The sequence below is a fragment of the Aristolochia californica genome, unplaced genomic scaffold (assembly GCF_029961685.1).
Source record: "Aristolochia californica isolate CCGP_79_NKW_82.1479 unplaced genomic scaffold, dmAriCali1.0.hap1 SCAF_14, whole genome shotgun sequence".
Lineage (NCBI taxonomy): Eukaryota > Viridiplantae > Streptophyta > Magnoliopsida > Piperales > Aristolochiaceae > Aristolochia > Aristolochia californica.
Genome location: NW_027181815.1, coordinates 10,082,978 through 10,106,404, shown reverse-complemented (window position 1 = coordinate 10,106,404; position 23,427 = coordinate 10,082,978). Strand labels below are relative to the sequence as shown.

General features: G+C 37.6%; 1 protein-coding gene across 1 annotated transcript; it reads left to right on the top strand.

Moving 5' to 3' along the window:
• The first annotated feature begins 6,588 nt into the window (after positions 1 to 6,588).
• Positions 6,589 to 7,206, top strand: LOC137949377 (secreted RxLR effector protein 161-like). The gene has a single exon (XM_068795449.1). The coding sequence runs from the start codon at positions 6,589 to 6,591 to the stop codon at positions 7,204 to 7,206; it is 618 nt and encodes a 205-aa protein (XP_068651550.1).
• Positions 7,207 to 23,427: the final 16,221 nt, after the last annotated feature.

The following is a 23,427-nucleotide window of genomic DNA, read 5'->3' as shown; positions in this document are numbered from 1 at the left end:
TTAAGGACCAAATGATTCTTTCCAATGCTTTCTACTGTGATTGTTGAGGTTGTTGCATATATTGACTAATAACACTGACTGGATAAGATATATCTGGTCTCGTGACTGTGAGATACTGAAACCGACCAACATCAACATCACTCCCAGTTCCACCACATGGCTTAACATTAAGTTCCATGGGTGTATCCGCTGGCTTACATCTAAGCAGCTCGGTTTCCTTCAACAGATCAAGTACATACTTCCTTTGTGATAGAATTATACCATGTCTGGACTAGAGAACTCCAATCCCTAGGAAGTACTTCTAAAGCCCAAGGCCCTTGGTTTGGAACTCCTTGTTTAGGTCATGCTTAACCTATTGATGCCACTAAGATCACTGCTCATAATAATAATGTCATCCACATATTGTTGTTTAACCTACTGCGAGGAGAATAAGTACTCAGTTGGTGTTTACTCACTTGACAGTCTTCACAATTGACAAGTACATACTTCCTTTGTGATAGAATTATACCATGTCTGGACTGGAGAACTCCAATCCCTAGGAAGTACTTCAAAAGCCCAAGGCCCTTGGTTTGGAACTCCTTGTTTAGGTCATGCTTAACCTATTGATGCCACTAAGATCACTGCTCATAATAATAATGTCATCCACATATTGTTGTTTAACCTACTGCTAGGAGAATAAGTACTCAGTTGGTGTTTACTCACTTGACAGTCTTCACAATTGACACTTGTAATAGACTACAAGGTGGGAATAATATGTTTGAGTGACTGAATGGATGGATGTCCTAACCTGTTGTGCCACTAAAGAGTTGTATGTTGAGCACTAGTGGTGGTTGTTAGTGTAGGTGAATCAAGATAGTAGAGTAATCTAAAACAATAGGAGCACCAATCTATCCAGACATCAAAGGAGGCACCAACCTTATCAAAGCAGATACCAGAATTTATTCATGCATGAAATAGGTGCCAAAGACCAGTATGCAAAACCTTTTTCATGGAGAAGTAAAGAGGAAAAAAACATATCTTTTCTTAATCAGTATAGGCAGTCTTCTTCAAACCGAATGACCATGAAATATTCAACATAAACCATTATCTTCATGTCTCATAATCCGAGAAGTAATGAAGGAAATTAGAATCCTAAAATCAAAGCTATGATACTAGGTTGATTTTAGGATTCCATAATATTAAGTTCTTCAACTTAGAGTGTAGGTGAGAAGAGGGAAGGAGGAGCGGAGTAGTGATGTGAGTGAATGAAGAGAGAGGTGAGGACGGATATGAGAGAAAGAGTGAGAGAGATGGACACATAGAGAAGACAAGAAATGGGAGAATAAGGGTTGTGGAAGATATCAAAACCCTCCGCCTTGGCCTTTATTTATAGATGTCAAGAGTACATCAATTACAAGTATATCTTTCACCCTAAAGAGTGAAGAAGAGATAAAAAAAATTAAGATATTTACAATAATGGCACCCAAGCTTGTCTATGTCTTTTAACATAACTCAAATTTGATTGTGAATTTCTATAACACTTGGACTCTAATATTTCATTCTTCATTTCTTCTCTTTTTAGTGCTTCTTCGAGATGACCTGACACATTAATAATGCTTGAGGTCTTAAGTTGCAAATGTTTGTTCTTTTGAAAAGACGTTATTTTTTGTCTCTTGAATGAAAGGCATCTGAACGGCTAAATTTATAATTGTTAGCATTATTAAGTTTTTTATCATTTAAATATAGATGGGAGTCAACTCTAGTCAACAGATAGCACTCAAGAAGGGGAATAAAATGTGTATTACAATTTGACTATCTTTGTTTTTTAAAAATTACAACACTCTATGTATGAGATGTGCTAGTAAGACATGTTATGGATTTCCTTAGACAATGGCATATGTATGCAAATAAAAAAAAAAACTCAATATCCACAAGTACACATGAGATTCTTACAAAGATCCTCCACCATTAGAATAGTCCTCGCTCGAGTACCCTACTTGATTTCACTTAGAAATTCCATGTGGATTTAGCACATATTTTTTTCTAACACTTACAATGTGCACTAAGCACACGCCTTGGTACAATTTTCCTCCAATAAGCTTAACTCTCTAAAGATTCCCAAAGAAAAATATCTCTTATTTTCACTGTACATGCTAGTCAGCCATTTGAATAAAAATGAATATGGAAGTTGAATAACAACCTAAGTAGTGGAACTTACTGATTTCTATAACCAAGAAAAACAAGTAATGAATTACAAAAGGTTTAAGGTGAGTTTTTTTTGTATAAATACATTGTAGGATCTAGTGAACGATTTGCAATTTGTAGTTTAATAAAATTGAATAAGTTTTGCTACAAAAGGATTTGTGAAAGTTTTAAACTGAGGAATGTAAAAATTTATAGAGCAAGACCCTCTAAGGGTCTGTTTGGAACCCCTAGAAAAGAAAATAAAAATTTGACTATTATTATTCCAAAAAAAGATAGTGAAAATGAGATAATGATTAAATTCTCCTTTTCTCCTTATAGACCCTAAAGGTGGCCATAGTACTTGAGAAAAATCCCAAACTCGAACCTCAAGGTGACTCAACCACAACATGAGAGCATGTCAACTTTCTATCAAAGGTATATGCGACTTAACCCCAACATGTGAGCAAGAGAATATTTGTGAGAGAGGGCAAGGTGCCCTCAGTATGTCTTGAGGCCCCTTGAAGGCAAATTTAAAATATTTGATTTTTCTACTCTTGATGAGTCTCGTCCCATTCAACTTTTAAGTGAACTTAAAACTAATTTCTCCATAGTGATACACTCATCCTTAGAAAAGAGTTTACCCAAATTTAAGAGCAAACATCATACCTAAACTGAAAAAAAATACAAGTGGAAATTCAAGTCTTGGTATTAGGTATCATCTTAATTGCCTTCTTCTCAACGACAACTTTCAAGTTTAAGGTCTTCAATTAGCTTCATGAATTTTCAAAATTCTTGGTCAATCACTCACCATTTGGGCTGCAATTAAATAGGTCAAACTCAAATTGAAGACCACATCACCCATATGTAATCCATTACTAATCAGTTTACAAAATTTTCACCCATAAACACTATTGTGGATTAGATTGGATCAGCTGAATTAATATTTATTTTTCATCTACGAATGTTGTGAATGTGATAGAGTAAATTTGAAAAGCACATGTGTGATCTTTTTCTATGCAAATAGGATCGGGTGCAAAATGGAGTGGATAATAATGTAGATGGAACAGATTATTTGATATCTTAATTAGGTTTATCACATACTACTATTTGATTCAGTTAATAAATCAAATAATAAAATGGAGACATTTAGAGCTTCATAGGATAGCAATGCTTGATATCAATGTTATTAAATTATAATCTTCATAATTAATATATTAATTTTATAAATAAATAAAAAATAAATTTTTTACTTATTACATAATATATTCACATATTAGACTGGGTTTAAATTTTTAAGATTCAATGAAATCCATTTTATGTCACAAATTGGATCAATCCAGGTTTAATGTTCCTTGTAACACGTCCAAACACTCATCCAGAATTTGCATCATTATTTATTACTTAGAACATGATTTTATAGGCGACAAGTAGGAGCTATGAATGATGATCCGTAATAACCGTAAGACCATTTCCCAGCTGAAGACCAGTTTGCATTACCGAAAATAAAGGACGAAGACCGGATCGAATAATTGTAAAATCTTTTTGTAAATTTTATTATTAATACATGTAATCCTCACCATTTAAGGTGTGGTGATCGAATTAATTTAATTCAATTATTTATAATGTATCAAGAGTCCTTGTCGATCCTGTCTCTTGATTAATTTTTTTTCTCTGACGAGTAAGCCCTCTTTCATCGTTGTAGTCACGTTGTACTCGCCATGGCTCTGGTCGAACCCGTGGCCGAACCAATTGATTTTGGCCGCCATTAAGTCAACTAGGGCCGAACTCATTCTGGACAAGGGCACCACCCTCCTCGTTGCCAAATATGATGTCTTGACTATCATTATGTTGATCGATGCAATCTGCATTATGCCCGCAGTGAGTCTAGTGAGTTTCATGCCCATCTTGTTGAGGCTTTCACTGGATTGTGCTCTCTCACTGGATTTGCGCCCTCTAACTAGTTCTTGGACACTACTAACTAGTTCTTGGACACTAGGGCTTCCACTCATATGTGAAATAACGCATCCATCCTGGATCAGTCCGCTCCGTGCACGAGTAAGGATTCTGTAATTGTGTTGAATGGTGCCTCCTTACCTATCTCACATATTGGTATTCTCTCTCCTACCCCAAATATTCAGTTGTTAGATGTTTTAGTTGTTCCTCATCTCACAAAAAATCTTCTCACCATCAGTAAATTAACATATGATTTTCCTTTATTCGTTACCTTTACTAATAATCTTTTCACTGTTCAAAAAATCATCTCACAGGAATGGTGGTGGCAACCGGTAAAAGAGATGGAGGCTTATATGTGCTGGAGCATGGCAACCCTGTCCTTCATTCTGTCCTTAAAAATAAATCTTTACATGCTTCCTATGATTTATGGCATGCTCACCTTGGACATGTAAATCATTCTGTTATTTCTTCTTTACATATACAAGGACATCTTTATCTTACCCCTTTATTGCCCTCTCCATCACTGTCAACTTGCGAAAAATCATTGTATGCCTTATCCACATCATGAACATAGTTCATCTCATGTGATTAGGTCTTATTCATTATGACATATGGGGTCCTATAAAATCTTATTTAGGATTTGCATATTATGCTATTTTTATTGATGATTTTTCCCGTTTCACTTGGCTTTATCCTCTGAAATTCAAATCCAATTTTTATGATATTTTTACTCAATTTCAAAAACTTGTGGAAAATCAATATACAACCCATATTAAAAAATTTCAAAGTGATGGCTGGAGCGAATTTACTAGCACTTGCTTCCAGACTCATCTTCGTCCATCTGGAATCCATCATCAAATTTCTTGCCCATATACACCTGCCCAAAATTGACGTGCAAAACGCAAACATCGTCCTGTGACTAAGACTGGTTTGACACTTCTTTTTCACTCCCATCTCTCTCTTTGCTTCTGATTTGAAGCCTTCAGCACCACAACTTACATCATCAACCATTTGCCAACATCACTTCTTGAAGGTAAATCACCATTTGAACTTTTATGTGGTTCCTTTCCAAATTATGAAAATTTTCATCCCTTTGGTTGTCTTGTTTATCCTTGCTTACGTGATTATATGTCTAATAAATTTTCACCTCGTAGTATTCCCTACATTTTTTGGGATACAATCCCACTTATAACGGGTTTTTCTACCTTGATCCTGTCACCTATCGGATCTACATCAGCCACCATGTTCAAATTGATGAACACAACTTTTCTTTCATAAAATCATCTCTAGCTCAACCCCCTTCCTCTCTCCATTTTTCCAACTTTTTGGAACCGAGTTTTGTCCAAACAACAGCCCCTCCTTCTTCCTCCTCACACCATTCTCCGTACATTATTCAATCTGGATTTACCCCATGTTCTTTTTGTACTGATCCAGTCGATGAGTCCATGCAGGCCACTGAGTCTTTTGTCAATCCATCCTTGCCGCACCAGGCTTCCTGCCCAAAACCTATCGAGGCACAAATCACTCCTGCTCTTGGTTCTACACTACCTTTGGGTTCTCACCCCATGCTTACACGAGGTAAAGTTGGTATTTTCAAACCACCCACATCCAATCAACCTCAGCATCGTGGATCCTCTAGACTTCTCTTCGCTCTCAATGCCTCTACAACGCCTAAAGGATTCAAAATTGCCACTAAAAATCCTATTTGGCTTGCTACCATGGATGAAGAAGTTCAAGTTCTGTAAAATAATCAGACCTGGATTTTAGTCCCTCAACTTGCCAATACCAATATTGTGGGTTCCAAAAGGGTGTTTTGGACCAAATATCTTCCTAATGGATCCATTGAGCGTCACAAAGCATGCCTTGTTGCCAAGGGCTGCACTCAGCTCCCTGGTCTTGACTACACTAACATCTTTAGCCTTATGGTCAAAGCTACTACTGTCCGAGTTGTGCTCTCTATTGTAGTGACCAACAAATGATATGTTCACCAACTTGACATAAAAAATGAGTTCCTCAATAGTACTCTCACTGAAAATATTTATATGAAACAACCTCCTAGGTACATTGACCCTCGTTTTCATCATCATGTTCGTTAGTTGTAGAAAGCTCTCTATGGTCTCAAGAAAACTCCTTGTGTGGTTCCTGTGCTTCAACTCCTTCATCACTCAACTTGGATTTTCTTGCAGTCATACTGACACTTCTCTGTTTATCTCTCATAAGTACTCTGGCACTATATATCTGCTCCTTTATGTTGATGACATCATTATTACTGGCAACAACTCAGCTCTTATAACTAGGTTCACTTGTGAGCTTAATTTTGAATTTGCCACTAAAGATTTGGGTCCGCTCAATTACTTTCTTGACCTTGAAGCTTCACAAATTACACATGGATTATTTATCAGTTAGCTCAAATATGCATGGGATATTCTTACTCAAGCTCAGTTACTTGATCGCAAACTGGTTCATACACCTATGCTCAATTCACAGTATTTGTCCGCTGATGGTTCTCTATTTTCGGATCCCACTCTTTATAGGTCTCTCGTTGGCGCCCTTCAATATTTGACCATAACTCACCCTGACATAGCCCATGCGGTCAACTCTGTTAGCCAATTCCTACATGCTCCCACTGAAGATCATTTTCTTGTTGTTATGTATATTCTTCACTATGTCAAAGACACCATTCGCTTTGGCCTTACCTTTCACCCATCTGCAACTCCTGGCGCTCTAGTTGCTTACTCTGATGCTGATTGGGCTGGTTGTCCTGATACTCGTCATTCCACCACTGGTTACTCCATTTATCTTGGAGACAATTTGATATCTTGGAGTGCTAAAAAGCAACCTACAGTATTATGTTCCATTTTTGAATTTGAGTATCATGCTCTTGCGCACACTGCAACTGAACTTATTTGGCTTACGCAGCTCCTTTGCGATCTACATGTTCCTATTCCACAACCACCTCTTTTCTTATGTGACAACAAAAATGCAATCTTCCTCAGCTCCAATCCAATTTTTCTCAAGCGCGCCAAACATGTTGAGTTAGATTATCATTTCTTTCGAGAACTTGTGGTTGCTGAAAAATTTCACACGTAGTATGTGCCATCTCACTACAGATTACCAATATTTTCAACAAAAGTATTTCACGCCTTCTCTTTGAATTTTTTCACTCCAAACTTCACGTCTATTCCAATCCGACGCTCAGCTTAGGGGTGTGAAAGATAACCCGTAACAGCCGTAAGACCATTTCCCAGCCAAAGATCAGTTCGCATTACCGGAAATGAAGGGCAAAGACCAGATCAAAGAATTGTAAAATCTGTTTGTAAATTTTATTATAAATACATGTAATCCTCACCATTCAAGGTGTGGTAATTGAATTAATTTAATTCAATTCTTTACGGGAGCGCGGATCTACTCTCGTGTTGATTTCCCCTTCACCTTGTTACTTCGTAATGAGATGGAATCCTTTCAGGTGATTTGAATCACGGGAACACGATCAAGGGACGATATGATATTCTCTGTGTCGATCGATTTGTCTTTTCCAAGAACTATCATTTGTTCATCTTACATGGGACAAAAAATTATTCAGTAAGCTTTTGCTGCATTTACCACTTCAGGAGTGAATGGGCGCAAGTAATTTGCAAGTTGCTTCGTGTTTCAGCCATTCAAGATCACAGAAAGAAAGCCTTTCTTACCTTTGCATTCTCTTTAGAGTCCTTTCTAAAGGGTAAAAATCCTCCGAACGAGCAGAACGAGCACAGATCAAAAGAAGAAAAAGAAACTAAAAGAAGAAGAAACACTCGCATGATATCTTCAAACTCTTGACTACAAAGCCAAAATGGAAAGCACCGTCGGAGAAAACTGGTTCTGAAACGACAAAACAGAAACAGTTTCGGAAACAGAGACAAGAATTCAAATTACTGAGAATAATCCACGTAGTGTCAGCAGGTGCCTTCTATCGCCGTGAATCTCTCCGTCGAGTTGCATTCTCTCTGTATTTGCATTCCACTTATCTACAGGTAAATTCACATGGTGTGCCTCAACGGCACGATTCAGAAGAAGATGATTGAATTCTCTGGACGAGAAAACTCGAAGCCTCGATCTTCAATCTGTACCCAGTATAGCTGAATCCAGAGGAGAAGATGATTAGTAGGACCCAGTCATCGTCACTACCGAATCGGAATGACAAGATGATTCCCTCTTCCCAGTTTCAGGCTTTCGGATTACCAAAGCGTACTTCCTGTTGACTTGTCTTGGCACGAATTGCAGGGTAAAGGCTGCCATTTTTTTTCTTTTTTGTTGTTAAACGCTAAAGCCTGCCCACGGTTCAGTATCTTTGGATCAGGCTTGGTTTAACCAACTGGCCGTGACAACTCATATTTGTTTATTATTTCTGTATTATATTATTACATTCGTGACACTTCCAACTCAGGAATCCCATTTTCACCTACTCCTAAGTGTCTCCTTCAATCGGACTAGATCTGGATTTCTATTAATTTTAACTTGGGCAGGTTCGGTGGGCTTTTGTTAAATCACCTTTTGAAGAACTAATCTTATTCAATGAATAAATATTAAATAACAAGCATTTAATAACTTACAATTTATTTTCTTTTTAATCTTATTTTTTATTTTTAAATTCAAGCATTTAATATTTATTATTATTATTATTTATTAATTTCAACAGTAAAAAATTTTAATTGCAAGATTTTCCCTCATTTTGAATACTTCAAATAACACAGCTGATCAAATACGAAAATCCATTTGGTACAAAACATGTGAAACAGATTGATCAGACGGTTGCGATAATCATTGATCGAACGACTGCAATAGCCGTTTATCGGATTGTTAAGATTGTCATTGATCAAACGACTGCAATAGTCATTGATCGAACAATTGAGATAGTCATTGATCATGATCGGGTGGTTGAGATAGCATTTCACATGTTTCACACCAAATCGCTTTTGGCATCTCACGTAATGATTAGGTGGGGGAGTACAACATGATTATGCATTTAATTAATGAAGATGGGTTTAATTAATTACAGAGACAGGGTGTGTGGAGGTGGAGCTCATGGGGCCGAGAATCGTCTGAGAAATTTGACCCCTTACGCAAAGTTATTTTTTAGGGGATGTAGAGGTCGTACCGGATTGAACCGTGTTGGACTTCCCAAGATGATAGAAGCAGAGGTGGGGCCAGTCGTCGCTAGGTAAGTAGATGAGGTGACAGCTCGTAGAGTATGTTTTCGAGTCCTTTGGTTCTTATGGTCCAACCACGACCTCCACAATGGCTAACGGTCACATTCTTGAAATACGGTCGAAGTACTCAAAGCGTTAAAGAAGCAAAGACCATTAGCTATCGAGCAAATCAATTCTAGTATTTGATTCGAGTAGTACCTTCATGGGTCACCTCTAATGTGTCTCAAATTTATTTGGCAGTTTTGAGTGTGGAGACCCTATTGAACTCATTGGGATCCAAGGCACATAAGAGAAGGGTTATGGCCTTTGAGTTTGTTCGAAGTTGGTTTTTGTCTTTCCTAGTCAAGTTTCCATACTCCTTGGAGATAATATGACCATCAACTAATTTTTGTGGTTTGAATAGGTTATTTTTTGTTACATGTAAAATGTCCCAATCCATGGATTGAAGGACGAATTCTACTTTTACCTTCCAATATATATAATTTATCCCATTAAACATTGGGAGACGATTTGTAGATTGTCCTTCAAGCAGAATCAATCTATCTTGAGATGTCATTTGAAATCTGTTACAATGTGGGACCCACCATGATGCACGAGCTAGTGGGACCCACCATGAGGATGTGGGATGTCAAGAAGAGTCCTCATCCAAGCTAACATGAGTTAAGAAGATAAGAGGCACAAGCTGAAATGAGTTAGAAGACTTGAAGATCAAGTGGGACCCACAAAGATACCATGAGCTTGAATCTTATCAATATGAGCTGGAAGATCACGTGAGACCCACAAGGATAAGGCCACAAGTTCACCTCCTCCCTTATTTTCACGTTATTGAAGAAGAGTTATAGTTCGACTTATATTAGAACTCTATTAGATTGTGTTATCCTTTCAAGATAGACTTATCTTAGAGACTTAGAGTTTGAATGTAATTAGGATATTTAAAGGTCAATTATATAAGGACTCTATCACTTCCTCTACTATAAATAGAGGTGTTTTAATTCGGAATTAATTAAGTTCTACAATTTTCTCTTGAGTAAATCTCTCGCTCTTTGCTTGGCACACACCTTGTTCCTCTTCTCTTCTTCTCTCTACCCGAGAGCCTTCTTCCCCTTTTCTCATTTTTTTCTTTCTCTCTTCCCTTGCTTGGATTATTGGAAAAGGGATCCTAAATTAACATGGTATCAAAGCATTAAATTTAGGATCCCTACATCAAAAGGAATGCTCTAAGAAGATATGATCAACATCACTCATAGAAGGCTCCTTGTGAAAGAAGATAAAAAAGCATGAGATAAGTTCCATCATTATTTTTTTTTATTACTTCATGTTCCTGGTTTCCAGATTTAGAAGATAATTTAAAGATGAGTATGTGAATGTTTTTCATCTTATGAGAAGTGGATATGAATGCCTCTCGATCTAGAAGAAGCTATCAAAGCAGTTTTGTTAGTTTGGAATTTCTGTTAACCGAGACCAGTCCATGATCAGATTGTTGAAATTTTTTTTCGTGGGAACAAGATTCCCCTGATATAGAAGATTGATATTGAGTCTATTATGAGTAGTTATTTACTCAGAAAAAATCAGAATAATAATTGTTTAGTATCAATGCTAAATTTCTCAATGCACCAAATTGTTTGAAGAATACTACTTGGATATTTTGATTAGAATTTTTTGGAGAATTATTTTTTTGAAGTGCCTATTATGGCTAAAGAAAATGTGAGTAGCAACGGTGGTATACTCAGAATTACCACAATACCCTTACGAAGGGTATCAAATTTTATGAGTTGGTCCACATTGGTTCGAAGGTTTCTTATAAAAAAGGACCTACTTGGTCATCTCACCAACCGTGGACCACCTATTGATCAAGAAGACATTTTTTATAATAAATGGTTAAAAAATGATACCATTGTGATTAGTTGGCTAATAAAAAACATGGAAAATTGTGGAAAGAATGCACTCATTGTGGGAGATATCGATACATATTATTAAAAGGAAATGAGTTATTGTGAAAAAAATGGTCACTATGGAGAAATATGTTATAATGTTAATGACAACTCAAACTTGACAAAAGCTAATCAAGCCTTGATAGGTGATACAAAGGAGGATCAACCCACAAAAACAACTGAAAATAAAAATTTTACTGATGAAGAATATGAGTTGTTTCAGAAAATGATGGGTTCTTCTCAAAGTTCCTCATTAAATACCGCGGCCACCACTGCTTCATGTATGCTATCTGGCTCATCTTCATCCTGGATAATTGACTCAAGAACCTCCAAGCATCTTACAGGTAACAGACATTTATTACATTCTGTATCTCCGTGTCTTTCACATAAGTTTGTTACCATAGCTGACGGTTCTCAAACCAAGGTTCAAGGGCAAGGATCCACTTCCGTTACACCATCACTTCCGTTTACTAATATTCTATTTGTTCCTACCTTCTCTTGGAATCTGTTAACTGTTAGTCAGCTGACAAAGTATTTTAATTGTTCTATCACCTTCTTACCCACTTCGTGTATTTCAAGATCTTATAACGAAGCAGGTGATTGGTGGTGGCCATGAACAAGGGCGGTTATACTACCTGGATGTGCCAAAAATAAATATTGTTTCCACCAGTGAAAATGAGACAAGGTTATGGCACAACCGGTTGGGACATCCATCTTCACAATCTCTTCATTATATGTTTCCTACTCTTAAAGTCAGGTCCGAGTTTCATTATGAAGTTTGTCAACTAAGAAAACATCAAAGGAGTCAAAAGTATTACTCCATTTTCATTAATTCATACCGATATATGGGGACCCTTGAGCATCTCAAATATTTCTCAAGTCAGGTATTTTATTACATTTATTGATTATTTCACTCGTACCACTTGGTTGTTTCTATTTAAGGAACGTTTTGAGATACCATTGATTTTTAAGTCTTTTCATGCTATGGTACTTACTCAGTTTGGTTAGAACATAAAAATACTTCGGTCTGATAATGCCAAAGAATACATTTCAAAAGAACTTGATTCTTTTTGTCAAGAAAATGGCATTATCCATCAAACATCATCTGCCTACAGTCCTCAACAAAATGGTGTAGCCGAATGAAAAAATCATCATATTCTTGAGGTAGCTCGAGATTTATTATATGTCATGAAAGTTTCATACTTTTATTGGCCTCATATAATTATGACTGCATGCTTTCTTATAAATCGTCTACCATCTTATGCTCTTGGTAATAAATCTCCTTACTCTATATTGTTACCAAATGATGATCCGTTTTCACTGCCCTTGAAAATCTTCGGGTGTCAATGTTTTGTCCATATTTCCTCCCCAAAACACAATAAACTTGATCCTAAATCTATCAAGTGTATCTTTCTAGGATACTCTTGTACACAAAAGGGTTATGTTTGTTATAGTCTCACTCTTCAATGTTTACTTATGTCCAGGGATGTCACATTTTTTGAAGACTCTCCATACTATTCTAACAATGCACCTCCAGATTTATGTTCAGTATCAGGTTCTCCTCGACCGGTTGTGCCCCATGCTATAGAAACTTCTCAGACCCCAGAAACACCAAATGACACCATACCTGCTGAGTTTACGGATCCCACCGAGGTAAGTCCATCTTTTCCAGTTGTTTTTGGCCCACAATATGATACTCGTCCTATCACATAAAGAAAAGAACCCAGATCATGCACCATACCCTCTACGTCTCATCCCATATCAAATTGTGTATCTCATCATCGTCTGTCTCTTGCATGTTGCCAATTTATCTCTACTATTTCTTCCATATCTGTACCATAGTCCTATCAGGAGGCTCTCAAACATCCAGGGGGAAGGCAACAATGGATGAAGAAATGCAGGCCCTTTATGAAAATTAGACATGGGCTCTATCCCCAATTCCATTAGATAAGAAACCCATCGGTTGCAAATGGGTGTTTACTATGAAACACAATCCGGATGGGTCTGTGGCTCGGCTGAAGGTTCGCCTCGTGGATAAGGGTTATTCACAATGTTATAGAATTGATTATGAGGAAACCTTCTTTCCAGTGGCAAAAATGAAGTCGGTACATGTTATTATCTCTGACAGCTAACTCTTACTGGCAGGTATATCAACTTGATGTGAAAAATTCCTTTCTGAATGGGGACATCAAAGAAGAAATTTATATGCAACAACCACCTGGGTATGTGGTTGAGGGGGAGTCAGTATATCGTCTAAAAAAATCTTTGTATGGTCTAAAACAGTCCCCTCGTGCATGGTTTGAGAAATTTAGTCAAACCCTCATACGGACAGAATTTACAGATGCTCTGAAGATCACTCAGTTTTTATTAAAAACACACCTAGAGGCAAGGTAATTATGGCAATATATGTTGATGATATCATTTTAACTAGTAGAGATTCCGAGGGCATCCTAGAAACAAAATAAAAAATATGTGCTGAATTAAAGACAAATGATCTTGGACTACTCAAATATTTTCTGATATGAAGCATTACAATCCAGACATGGGATTGTGCTATCCCAAAGGAAGTATGCCATTGATATACTAGAAGAGATAGGATTGCTGGGATGCAAACCAGAAGACACTCCTATGGACTCAAATACAAACATATGTGCAGGTATTGGAGAAGATGTAGATATTGGGAAATATCAGAGACTAGTGGGAAGACTTATTTACCTATGTGTAACAAGGCCAAATATATCATATGCAGTCAGTGTGGTCAATCAATACATGTACAAACCACAACTTAGTCATTGGCAAGCACTTGACAGGATATTACGATATCTAAAAGGAGCTCCAAGAAGAGAGCTTCTCTATAAAAATCATGGTCACTTCAACATCGAAGGATTCTTAGATACAGACTGGGCCGGATCCCTGGATGACAGGAAATCTACTTTGTGATTTTGTACGATGGTTGGAGGGAATTTAGTTACATAGAGAACCAAGAAGCAAAATGTAGTAGCACGGTCTAGTGCAGAAGCAGAATACAGAGCCATGACACACACCGTTAATGAACTCCTATGGATAAGATCTCTTAGCACTTAATTGGGATTTTACAAAGAAGCTATGATGGATCTATATTGTGATAATCAAACAGTTATACACATTACATCGAATCCAGTCTTCCATGAAAGAACAAAGCATATTGAAGTGGACTGCCATTTTATATGAGAAAAGTTCCAATCAGGACTTTTATCTCTAAAGCATATATCATCACAAATTTAAGTTGCAGATATTTTCACCAAGTCTGTCACTCACAAGATTAAGTCCACCATCTGCAACAAGTTGGGCATCTACGATATTTTCTCACCCCCAGCTTGAGGGGGAGTGTTACAATGTGGGACCCACCATGAGGATGTGGGATGCCAAGAAGAGTCCTCATCCAAGCTAGTATGAGTTAAGAAGATAAGAAAAACAAGCTAAAATGAGTTAGAAGACTTGAAAATTAAGTGGAACCCACAAAGATACCACGAGCTGGAATATCACATGGGACCCACAAGGATAAGGACACAAGTTCACCTCCTCCCTTTATTTCTACGTTATTGAAGAAGAGTTATAGTTCAACTTATATTAGAACTCTATTAGATTGTGTTATCCTTTCAAGATAGACTTATCTGAGAGAGTTAGAGTTGGAATTTAATTAGGAGATTTAAAGGTTAATTGTATAAGGACTCTATCACTTCCTCTACTAAAAATTGAGGTGTTTTAATTTGGAATTAATCAAGTTCTATAATTTTCTCTTGAGTAAATCTCTCTCTCTTTGCTTGGCGCACACCTAGTTCCTCTTCTCTTCTTCTCAATACCCGAGAACCTTCTTCCCCTTTTCTCCTTTTTTTCTTTCTCTCTTCCCTTGCTTTGAATATTGGAAAAGGGATCCTAAATTCAACAAAATCAAATGTGGAAATCAAATAGGTTTTTAATTTCAAAGAATGGCCTACTCTAATACCAATTGGCCTAGGTGGCTTTTCCAGAGGGGGTGAATTAAGAATTTTTAATTAAAATTTGAGTGATTATAAATAAATCAAATGCAAGCAAGGCAAAAAACAAAGACGCACAATAATAGGCGACAAAAAAAATATATTATCGATGTTCCCCTATCAGTAGTCACTACCAAATAACCCTGGTTTGTGATAATTTCACTAATAGCCCAATGAGCTGAAATTTACATAAAAGAAATTTTGACTCTCTTTAGAACCACATGCATGTTCAAATACACCAATGTAAATCTCTCTTTGAGATTAATCGGCTATCTAGAAACCTTTGATGCAAGTTGGAGAGACAGCAATCTTCTTGAGATATCCAAGTCTCCAACCTTTGATACACAAGAGAAAAAGTTTCTAGACCTTAAATTGCAAGTATGCATAGAGAATTTGAGAGAGATTGAGAGTCTATGCAAGTATATAACTCTTTTCTCTAAAAAATAGGTTTATGAAGAAATTTCCAATATAAACAATGGTTGAATGCAATAAATTGTCAATAAATGCTCTCATTACTGTTCATAAGACATTTGGAGAGGTATTTATAAGTTTCCCATAAAACTAACCATTTATTGTTTGTTTTCAAAAAGGTGCAAAAATATTTTGATCAATCAACCATGTATAACGACTATATTTTTCTGTTCCCCAAGCTTCTTGATTTTTCGATCACTTGAATTTTGAACCTTTCAAAGATGATCGGTTGATCAATCAATCTCATTAGTTTGTTTCATCATGCTTTATGGGCCTGGTAATGCAGAGTTTTGGATGATTGATCATGTTTAGGGTATGATCAATCATGTTTTATAGTTCAATATGACAGGTTGTTGGATTATCAATTAATCGGTTACATTGATCGGTCATGCTTTATGTGTTTCTATCAATCTGCATTTTGTATGACCGATCAAGCCTATATAGGTTGATTGATTATATTGTTTGCCAAATTAGGAAAATTTGATTTTAACCATGATGATGTAGCTGAGGAATTTTTCAAATTTTAATATTTATAATGCATCGTTTAAACATGATTGTGAAAAATATGCCTTAAAGCACCAAAGTCTCTTGTTTACCTCAAAATCGAAGTTTGGTGATGTCTTCTTTACATGGATAAAGTTCTTGAGATGTTTCTATACATCCTAGACTCTCTTGCAAATATGAGTACAAATATAGATGCAAGTCAATCTAGGTCAACAAATTATTCTCCTACAAATCTTCAACTAAAATTTGTTCCACTAGATCCTTCAAATCACGAAGAAAGGGACAAGGGTCATTCAACATTCAAATGCTTTCCTAAACACACTAGTCATGAAGAGAAAATCTAGCCTCACTCCCACTCACTAGTCATTTTTGGCTAGAACTTTCTCTCACTTTTATAAAGTTGTGCAAAGATTTTATATACATCACTTACTTGTGCATCAAATTATTCAATCAATGAAAAGATAATTGTATTTACTACAAGTAGGTAGGGGTGGCATTGAATCGAGCCGAGCCTGAACTTGCCTATGTTCAAGACGAGTTTGATTTAAATATTTTAAACTTGGGCTCGAGCCGAGCCTAGCCTCGAGCCTAAAATTGTAATCAAGATCAAGCCCAATAATTTTATCCGAGTTCGAGCTCCAACCTACATTTAAAACTTTGCATAAAATACAAGTCAAATAAATTATATATAAAATTATACATATATTTTACGTAAAATTGGGCATAATCTCTACTTAAAATTGGACATAACCTCTGTATATTAACCCTGAATAAAATTATCTATACACTATGCATAAAATTATTCATAAAAGCTGCATAATTATGCATAAACTTTATTCAATAATCAAACACAAAAAAATTCCTTGGAAAAGCAACGCTTGTTTTGTCCAATTGTACTCAATTAGATCGTTCTGATTCAAGGACTTGAAAACCAGATAATCGAGACAGAGAAAAATTTTATGAAAAATGATTTTGGATGACTTAATCGTATGTCCATTTTTGTTTTTTCTTCGAAGTATGGATTCATACAACAGTACTTCTTAAATGCTACCAATATGTTCTTCTAAAAAACTTGAGTGGAGTTAGCATTAAGAGAGTACCTCAAACAATTTTAGCCTCTTCAAGAGCCATGAGGAAGAGACAACTGGAGTTCAAGAAACAGTTTTTTTTCAAGTGTTTGAGATCTCGCACAAGCGACGGTCGCACGTGGAAAATCACACCATGTCTTCGTGCGTGCAAGGGGAAAAATTATTTCTCCCCTAACTTAGGTCTCTGGTTTTCTGCCGAGATGACACGTGTGGTAGGGGGTTTAGTAGCGCCAGCGAGGAGCTGTCGTCGGGGATGACGGCTACTCCAAAAGCAGCAGTGAAGGTAGCAGTTACCGAGACAATGCGGGGTTAAGGGAGTCTGTGATGAAGGCGGCCCGCGAGCAACTGTCGATGGCAACCACAACAGCGGACGAGAGGGGATCGGCAGTGATAAGGATCGGCTACGGCAGACGAAGGGAGGAAGAAATCAAATTCGAACTCGAAGATTCGAAGACGACTCCCACTTTCGGCTCCCACCTCTCAGGCCCTCGTTAAGTCAATGAACCGGTTTGCGAACTTTCGAACCAAACCATGGTTTGGTCGAGCTCAGCTTGTTAACTCAAATGAGCTTTATCTGGATCTCGACCTCGGTTTGAGATCTAGATAAATCAAATTGAACCGAGGTGAGCTCGAGCCGCTCGTAAACCAACTCGGTTCGGTGCCACCCCTACAAGCAGGTTTTCAAATTGAGTAATTTTTATAAGAAGAGCTATGAGATAACAAGAAACCAACTATTGATAGTCATTAGGATAAATGTACTTATTCGTCCCTATGTATAATTGTAGACAATATAAGCTATTAGAAGAAGTGCCACTTCAAACTTACATATGATAATTTTGTAAGTTGATCAGTGTGGTGGAAGACACCACTGACACCTTCACACAATGATTTCTCTCACTAGGTTCCATGGGGGTTTGATGCCAGGGCTCCTCACCCCTCTGAAATGTTGAACCTTTGTGCATGGTAGAGGAGAGAACAGGGATCCCTCCCCCATCAGTAGATAGAATAGGGAGAGGTTAGCCTATGCTCCTCCCACATCTCAAAAATTTGGCATGGAGCAGGGTTGTAGCCCATAGAGGTTTGACCCCTCACTTCACTTTTTGTTTACATATTTTTATTTTAAAATGGTATCATTATGAATTCAACCAATAGCCACAACCAGATGACCCACATGTGCTACATTTTTAGGTCTTTAAGCAACCGGATTTATAACAGTGCCTATATCATGTTAAATGATCTTAGATTACGTGAAATACTAACAAAATTCTATCCACCCATGAAGGAAGGAGAATGAACGCAATAACGTCAGGCATTCACTTAGAGAAACTTCAACCTAATTGGCCAGGCGAGAGCATATATTTTGCCTCCATTATATTGAAGTCAATACATGTAGATGACAAAAGTCTTACACCCTCTTTAACAAACAGAAGAAAAATAAAAAAGTGCTTCGTTATCTCCACAAGCTACTGAGCGAGGAGTTACTAAAAACTACGAAATACTGAGCATCAACTGGCCTTTCATCTGAGTTCAAAACCGGAAACTATGATCTTATCTCTCGTTGCGTGACTAAGTGGAGGACTAGAACAGTTTCTATTCATGCAGCTGGTGCATAATCATAGCCGCCATTATCGTCATCATCGTCTCCATCTCCATCTCCTTCCTGCAATACTGCGTACAGAAAACCATAGTCCCCATCGATAGTATCATCTCCATAACTTTTCTTCTTCTTGCACCAGGAGAGGTTTCTAGAGACGGGAGCCATGTAGTTGTTTCTATCTGATTCTCTGTTGGGGTAGGAAAGGGTAGCTGCTGTTTAAATAGAGAGAAGAGAGGACGCGGTGGTTCGTTTGGCAGCTGGTTTACTAGCAAGAGAGTGTGCCATGGCTGAGTGTTGGGCGTGTCAAGGGACAACTCGGATGACATATGTCAAGAGAAGGGATTTGCAACATGTGGCTGCACGAGAAAATCTGCAGGAGGTTTATGCTGCCATGCGTTGGTCTTGTGGCTTGTGAGAAGGTATGATTGAGTCATCTTTTTGGCTAGTGGCTGAAAGTGGAGGACGAAAAGCATCTGCACGTCGTAGATAATCTTATAGCTTTGTAAAGAAACTTGATCTCCTTGTGAGATATTGCTTTCTTTTCCCTGTAGTAGGCATCTCAAACTTTTTAACAGATGTTTGTTTACTCGAACAGATGCCAACGAATAAAAAGGCCTTCTTCCTTTGATTTGGATATTTGATGTCTAAGCCACAAAATTTTCGTCTTTCAGATAAACACTCAGATAAGGTCATTATTCTGGGTAAGATCTGTTTGTAGTTTATTAATATAATTATTATCACTCTCTAAGGCTCTGCAATCTTTTGCGATGCATTCCGTAGTTAAGGTGGAAAGTAATTCTAACTAGTGAGAAGATTTAATTAAATCTTTGTAATCACCACGAATAGATGGTGAGGTTCGCGGAATTTACCCCCCTCCACCCCACAAGTTGAGCGTTGGATTGGAATAGACATGAACCTTGGAGTGAAAAAATTCAAAAGGCGGACATGGAATACTTTTGGTAAAAATGTCAGCAACTTGCAAGTCAGATGACACATACTACGTGTGAAATTTGTTAGCAACAACAAGTTCTCGAAGAAAATGATAATCTAATTCAACATGCTTCTCTCACTTGTTAGAAACTATATTGAAACTCAGGAAGATTGCACTTTTGTTGTCTCATAAGAGAAGGGATCGTTGTGGAATAGGAACATGAAGATCACAAAGGAGATCCATAAGCCAAAGAAGTTCAGATGTAGTATGCGTAAGAGCACGATACACAGATTCACAAATGGAACGTGATACCGTAGGCTCCTTTTTAGCACTCCAATAAATCAAATTGTCACCAAGATAAATGGAGTAACTAGAGGTAGAACGATGAGTGTCAAGATAACATGCCCAGTCAGCATCAAAGTAAGCAACTAGAGCACCAGGAGTAGCAGATGGGCAAAAGGTAAGGCCAAAGTGAATGGTGACTTTGACATAACAAAGAATTCACTTAATAGCAAGAAAATGATCATAGGTGGGAGCATGCAGGAATTGGCTAATAGAGCTGTCAAATATTAAAGTGCGCCAATGTTAGACCTATAAAGAGTAGGATCCAAAAAAAGAGAACTATTAGTCGACAGATGTTGGGAATGACCATGGGCATATGAACAGGTTTGTTGTCATGTAATCAAGTGAGAATATCCCATGCATATTTGAATTGACTGATAAATAGTCCATCGACAGTTGGTGAAGCCTCAAGGCTAAGAAAGTAACTTAACGGACCTACATCCTTAGTGGCAAACTTAGATTTGAGCTTACAAGTGAAGTTGTTTATAAGAGTTGAGTTGTTGCCAGTAACAATGATGTCATCAACATAAAGGAGTGGATAGATAATGTTAGAGTACTTATGAAAGAAAAAAGAGAAGTGTCAACCCAACTGCATGAGAAACCAAGTTGAGTGATAAAAGAGCTAAAGTTCTAGAACCCGGCACAAGGAGCTTGCTTGAGACCATAGAGAGCCTTCAGCAATTGATAAACGTGATGAGGGAAAGGAGAGTCAATGTACCTAGGAGGTTGTTCCATATAAACATTTTTAGTGAGAGTACTATTGAGGAACGCATTTTGACGTCAAGTTGCTTAAGAAGCCATTTGTTGCCCACGACAATCGAGATCACAACTCGGAAAATGGTAGCCTTTACAGTAAGACTAATGGTGTTAGTCTAGTCAAGACCAAGTACCTAAGTGTAGCCCTTGGCAACAACACGTGCTTTTGAGATGCTCAATGGATCCATTAGGTAGATATTTGGTCTAAAACACCCATTTGGAGCCTACAATGTTGGTGTTGACGAGTCAAGGAACTAAAATCTAGGTGCGATTATTTTACAGAGCTTGAACTTCTTCATTCATGGCAGCAAGCCAATCAGGATTCTTAGCAGCAAATTTGAAACCTTTAGGCACAGTAGAGACAAGGAGAGTGGAGAGAAGTCCAGAGGATCCCACGATACTGAGGTTGGCAGGATGGCGAGTTTTGAAAATACCAGTTTTAGCTCAAGTAAGCATATGGTGAGAACCCAATGGAAATGTAGAAGCAAGAGTAGGAGGAGTGATCCATGTTGCAGTCGGTTCTGAACTAGAAGCCTGGTGCGGCAAGGAAGGACCTACAAAATAATTAGTGGCTTGCAAGGACTCATCAATCGGATCAGTACAAATAGCACACGGGTTAAATCATGATTGAGTAATGGGCGAAGAATGGTGTGCATAGGAAGGAGGGGGGTCTGTATGGAGAAGACTAGGTTCCAGAAAGTTGGAAAAATAGAGAGAGGGAGGGGGCTGAGCCTGAGAGGTTTTGATAAAAGGAAAATTGTGTTCATCAAATTGAGCATGGCAGATGATGTAGAACCGAGAGGTGATGGGATAAAGGCAACGAAACCTTTTATAAGAGGGAATGTAACCCAAAAAAAAGCACGGAATACTAAAAATTGAAAATTTATTAGACATATAATCATGTAAGCAAGGATAAACACAACAACCAAATAGATGAAAATTTTCATAGTTCAGAAAGGAACTATATAAAATTTTGAACGGTGATTTACCTCCAAAAAGTGATGTGGGCAAACGGTTGATGATGTCAACCCAGAAACGAGGAGAGAGATAGGAGTGAAAAAGAAAAATCAAACCAGTCTTAGTCACATGACGATGTTTGTGTTCAGCACAACCATTTTGGGCAAGAGTTTATGGACAGAAAAGTTGATAGTGAATGCCCGAGCTACAAATATGAGTTTTGAAACAAGTGCTAGTAATTTCGCCCCCACCATCACTTTGTAAAATTTTAATACGGGCAGAATATTGATTTTCCACGAATTTTGAAATTTGGTAAAAACATCATAAAATCGAATTAGAATTTTAAAGGATAAAGCCATTGAATTATGAAAAATCATCAATGAAGAGAACATAATATGCAAATCCTAATTTGGATATGACAAGTGAAGAGCCCCATTTGTCACAATGAATAAGATCTAACGCATTAGACGACCTATGTTCATGATGTGGATATGGCAAATGATGATTTCTTGCAAGTTGACATGTACTATATAATGATGGAGAGGGTAATAAAGATGTCCTTGTTTATGTAAGGAATAAATAATATAATGATGTACATGTCCAAGGCGAGTATGTCATAAATCATAGGAAGCATGTAAAGATTTATTCTTAAGGACAGAAAGATGGATAGAGTTGTCACGCTCCAGCACATATAAGCCTCCATCTCTCTTACCGGTTGCTACCACCCTTCCCATGAGATGGTTCTGAATAGGGAAAAGATGTTTAGTAGATGTAATGGATAAAGGAAAATTAGACGTTAAATTACTAAGGTGAGAAGATTTTTTGTGAGATGAGGAGCAACTAAAACATCTAATAACTAAATATTTGGGGTAGGAGAGAGAATACCAGTGTGTGATATAGGTAAGAAGGCACCATTCCCCACAATTACAGAGTCCTTACATGTGTATTGAGTGGATTGATCCAGGATGGATGGGTCATTGGACATATGGGTTGTAGCTCCAATGTCCACGAACCAGTAAGAGGGATCAAATCCATTTAGAGAGTTTGATCTGAAGAAAACCTTAGCAAGATCAGCACAAGACTCATGGGACTCCCTACGGGCATAACGTTGATTGTACCGATCAACCTAATGATCGTCAAGAAGATATATCTAGCAGTAAAGAGGGAAACGCCCCTGACCAGAATGGGTTCAGCCTTAGTTGGCATAATGGCAGCAAGAACAATTGATTCAGCCATGGGTTCGACTAGAGTCGTGGTGGGTCGACCGGTCAGAAACAGAGGATGAGCTAGTGAAAGCAGCAGCAGCAGGAATAGGGCTTCGGAACAATTTTTGGAAGAGGTCAAAGCTCTCAGGTTTGGAGACGAGGTTAGAGAAATAGGGGAGAGGCATGAGGGCCATTTGTGTGATGGAGAAGGTGGATAAATCGACTCCGTGTCCATGGAGAAACCAATGGAATTTGTCGATGCTATAGACAAGTCTACCAATCACTTGAAGTTGGATGTAGAGACCCTTGAAAACGCAGGTGTAG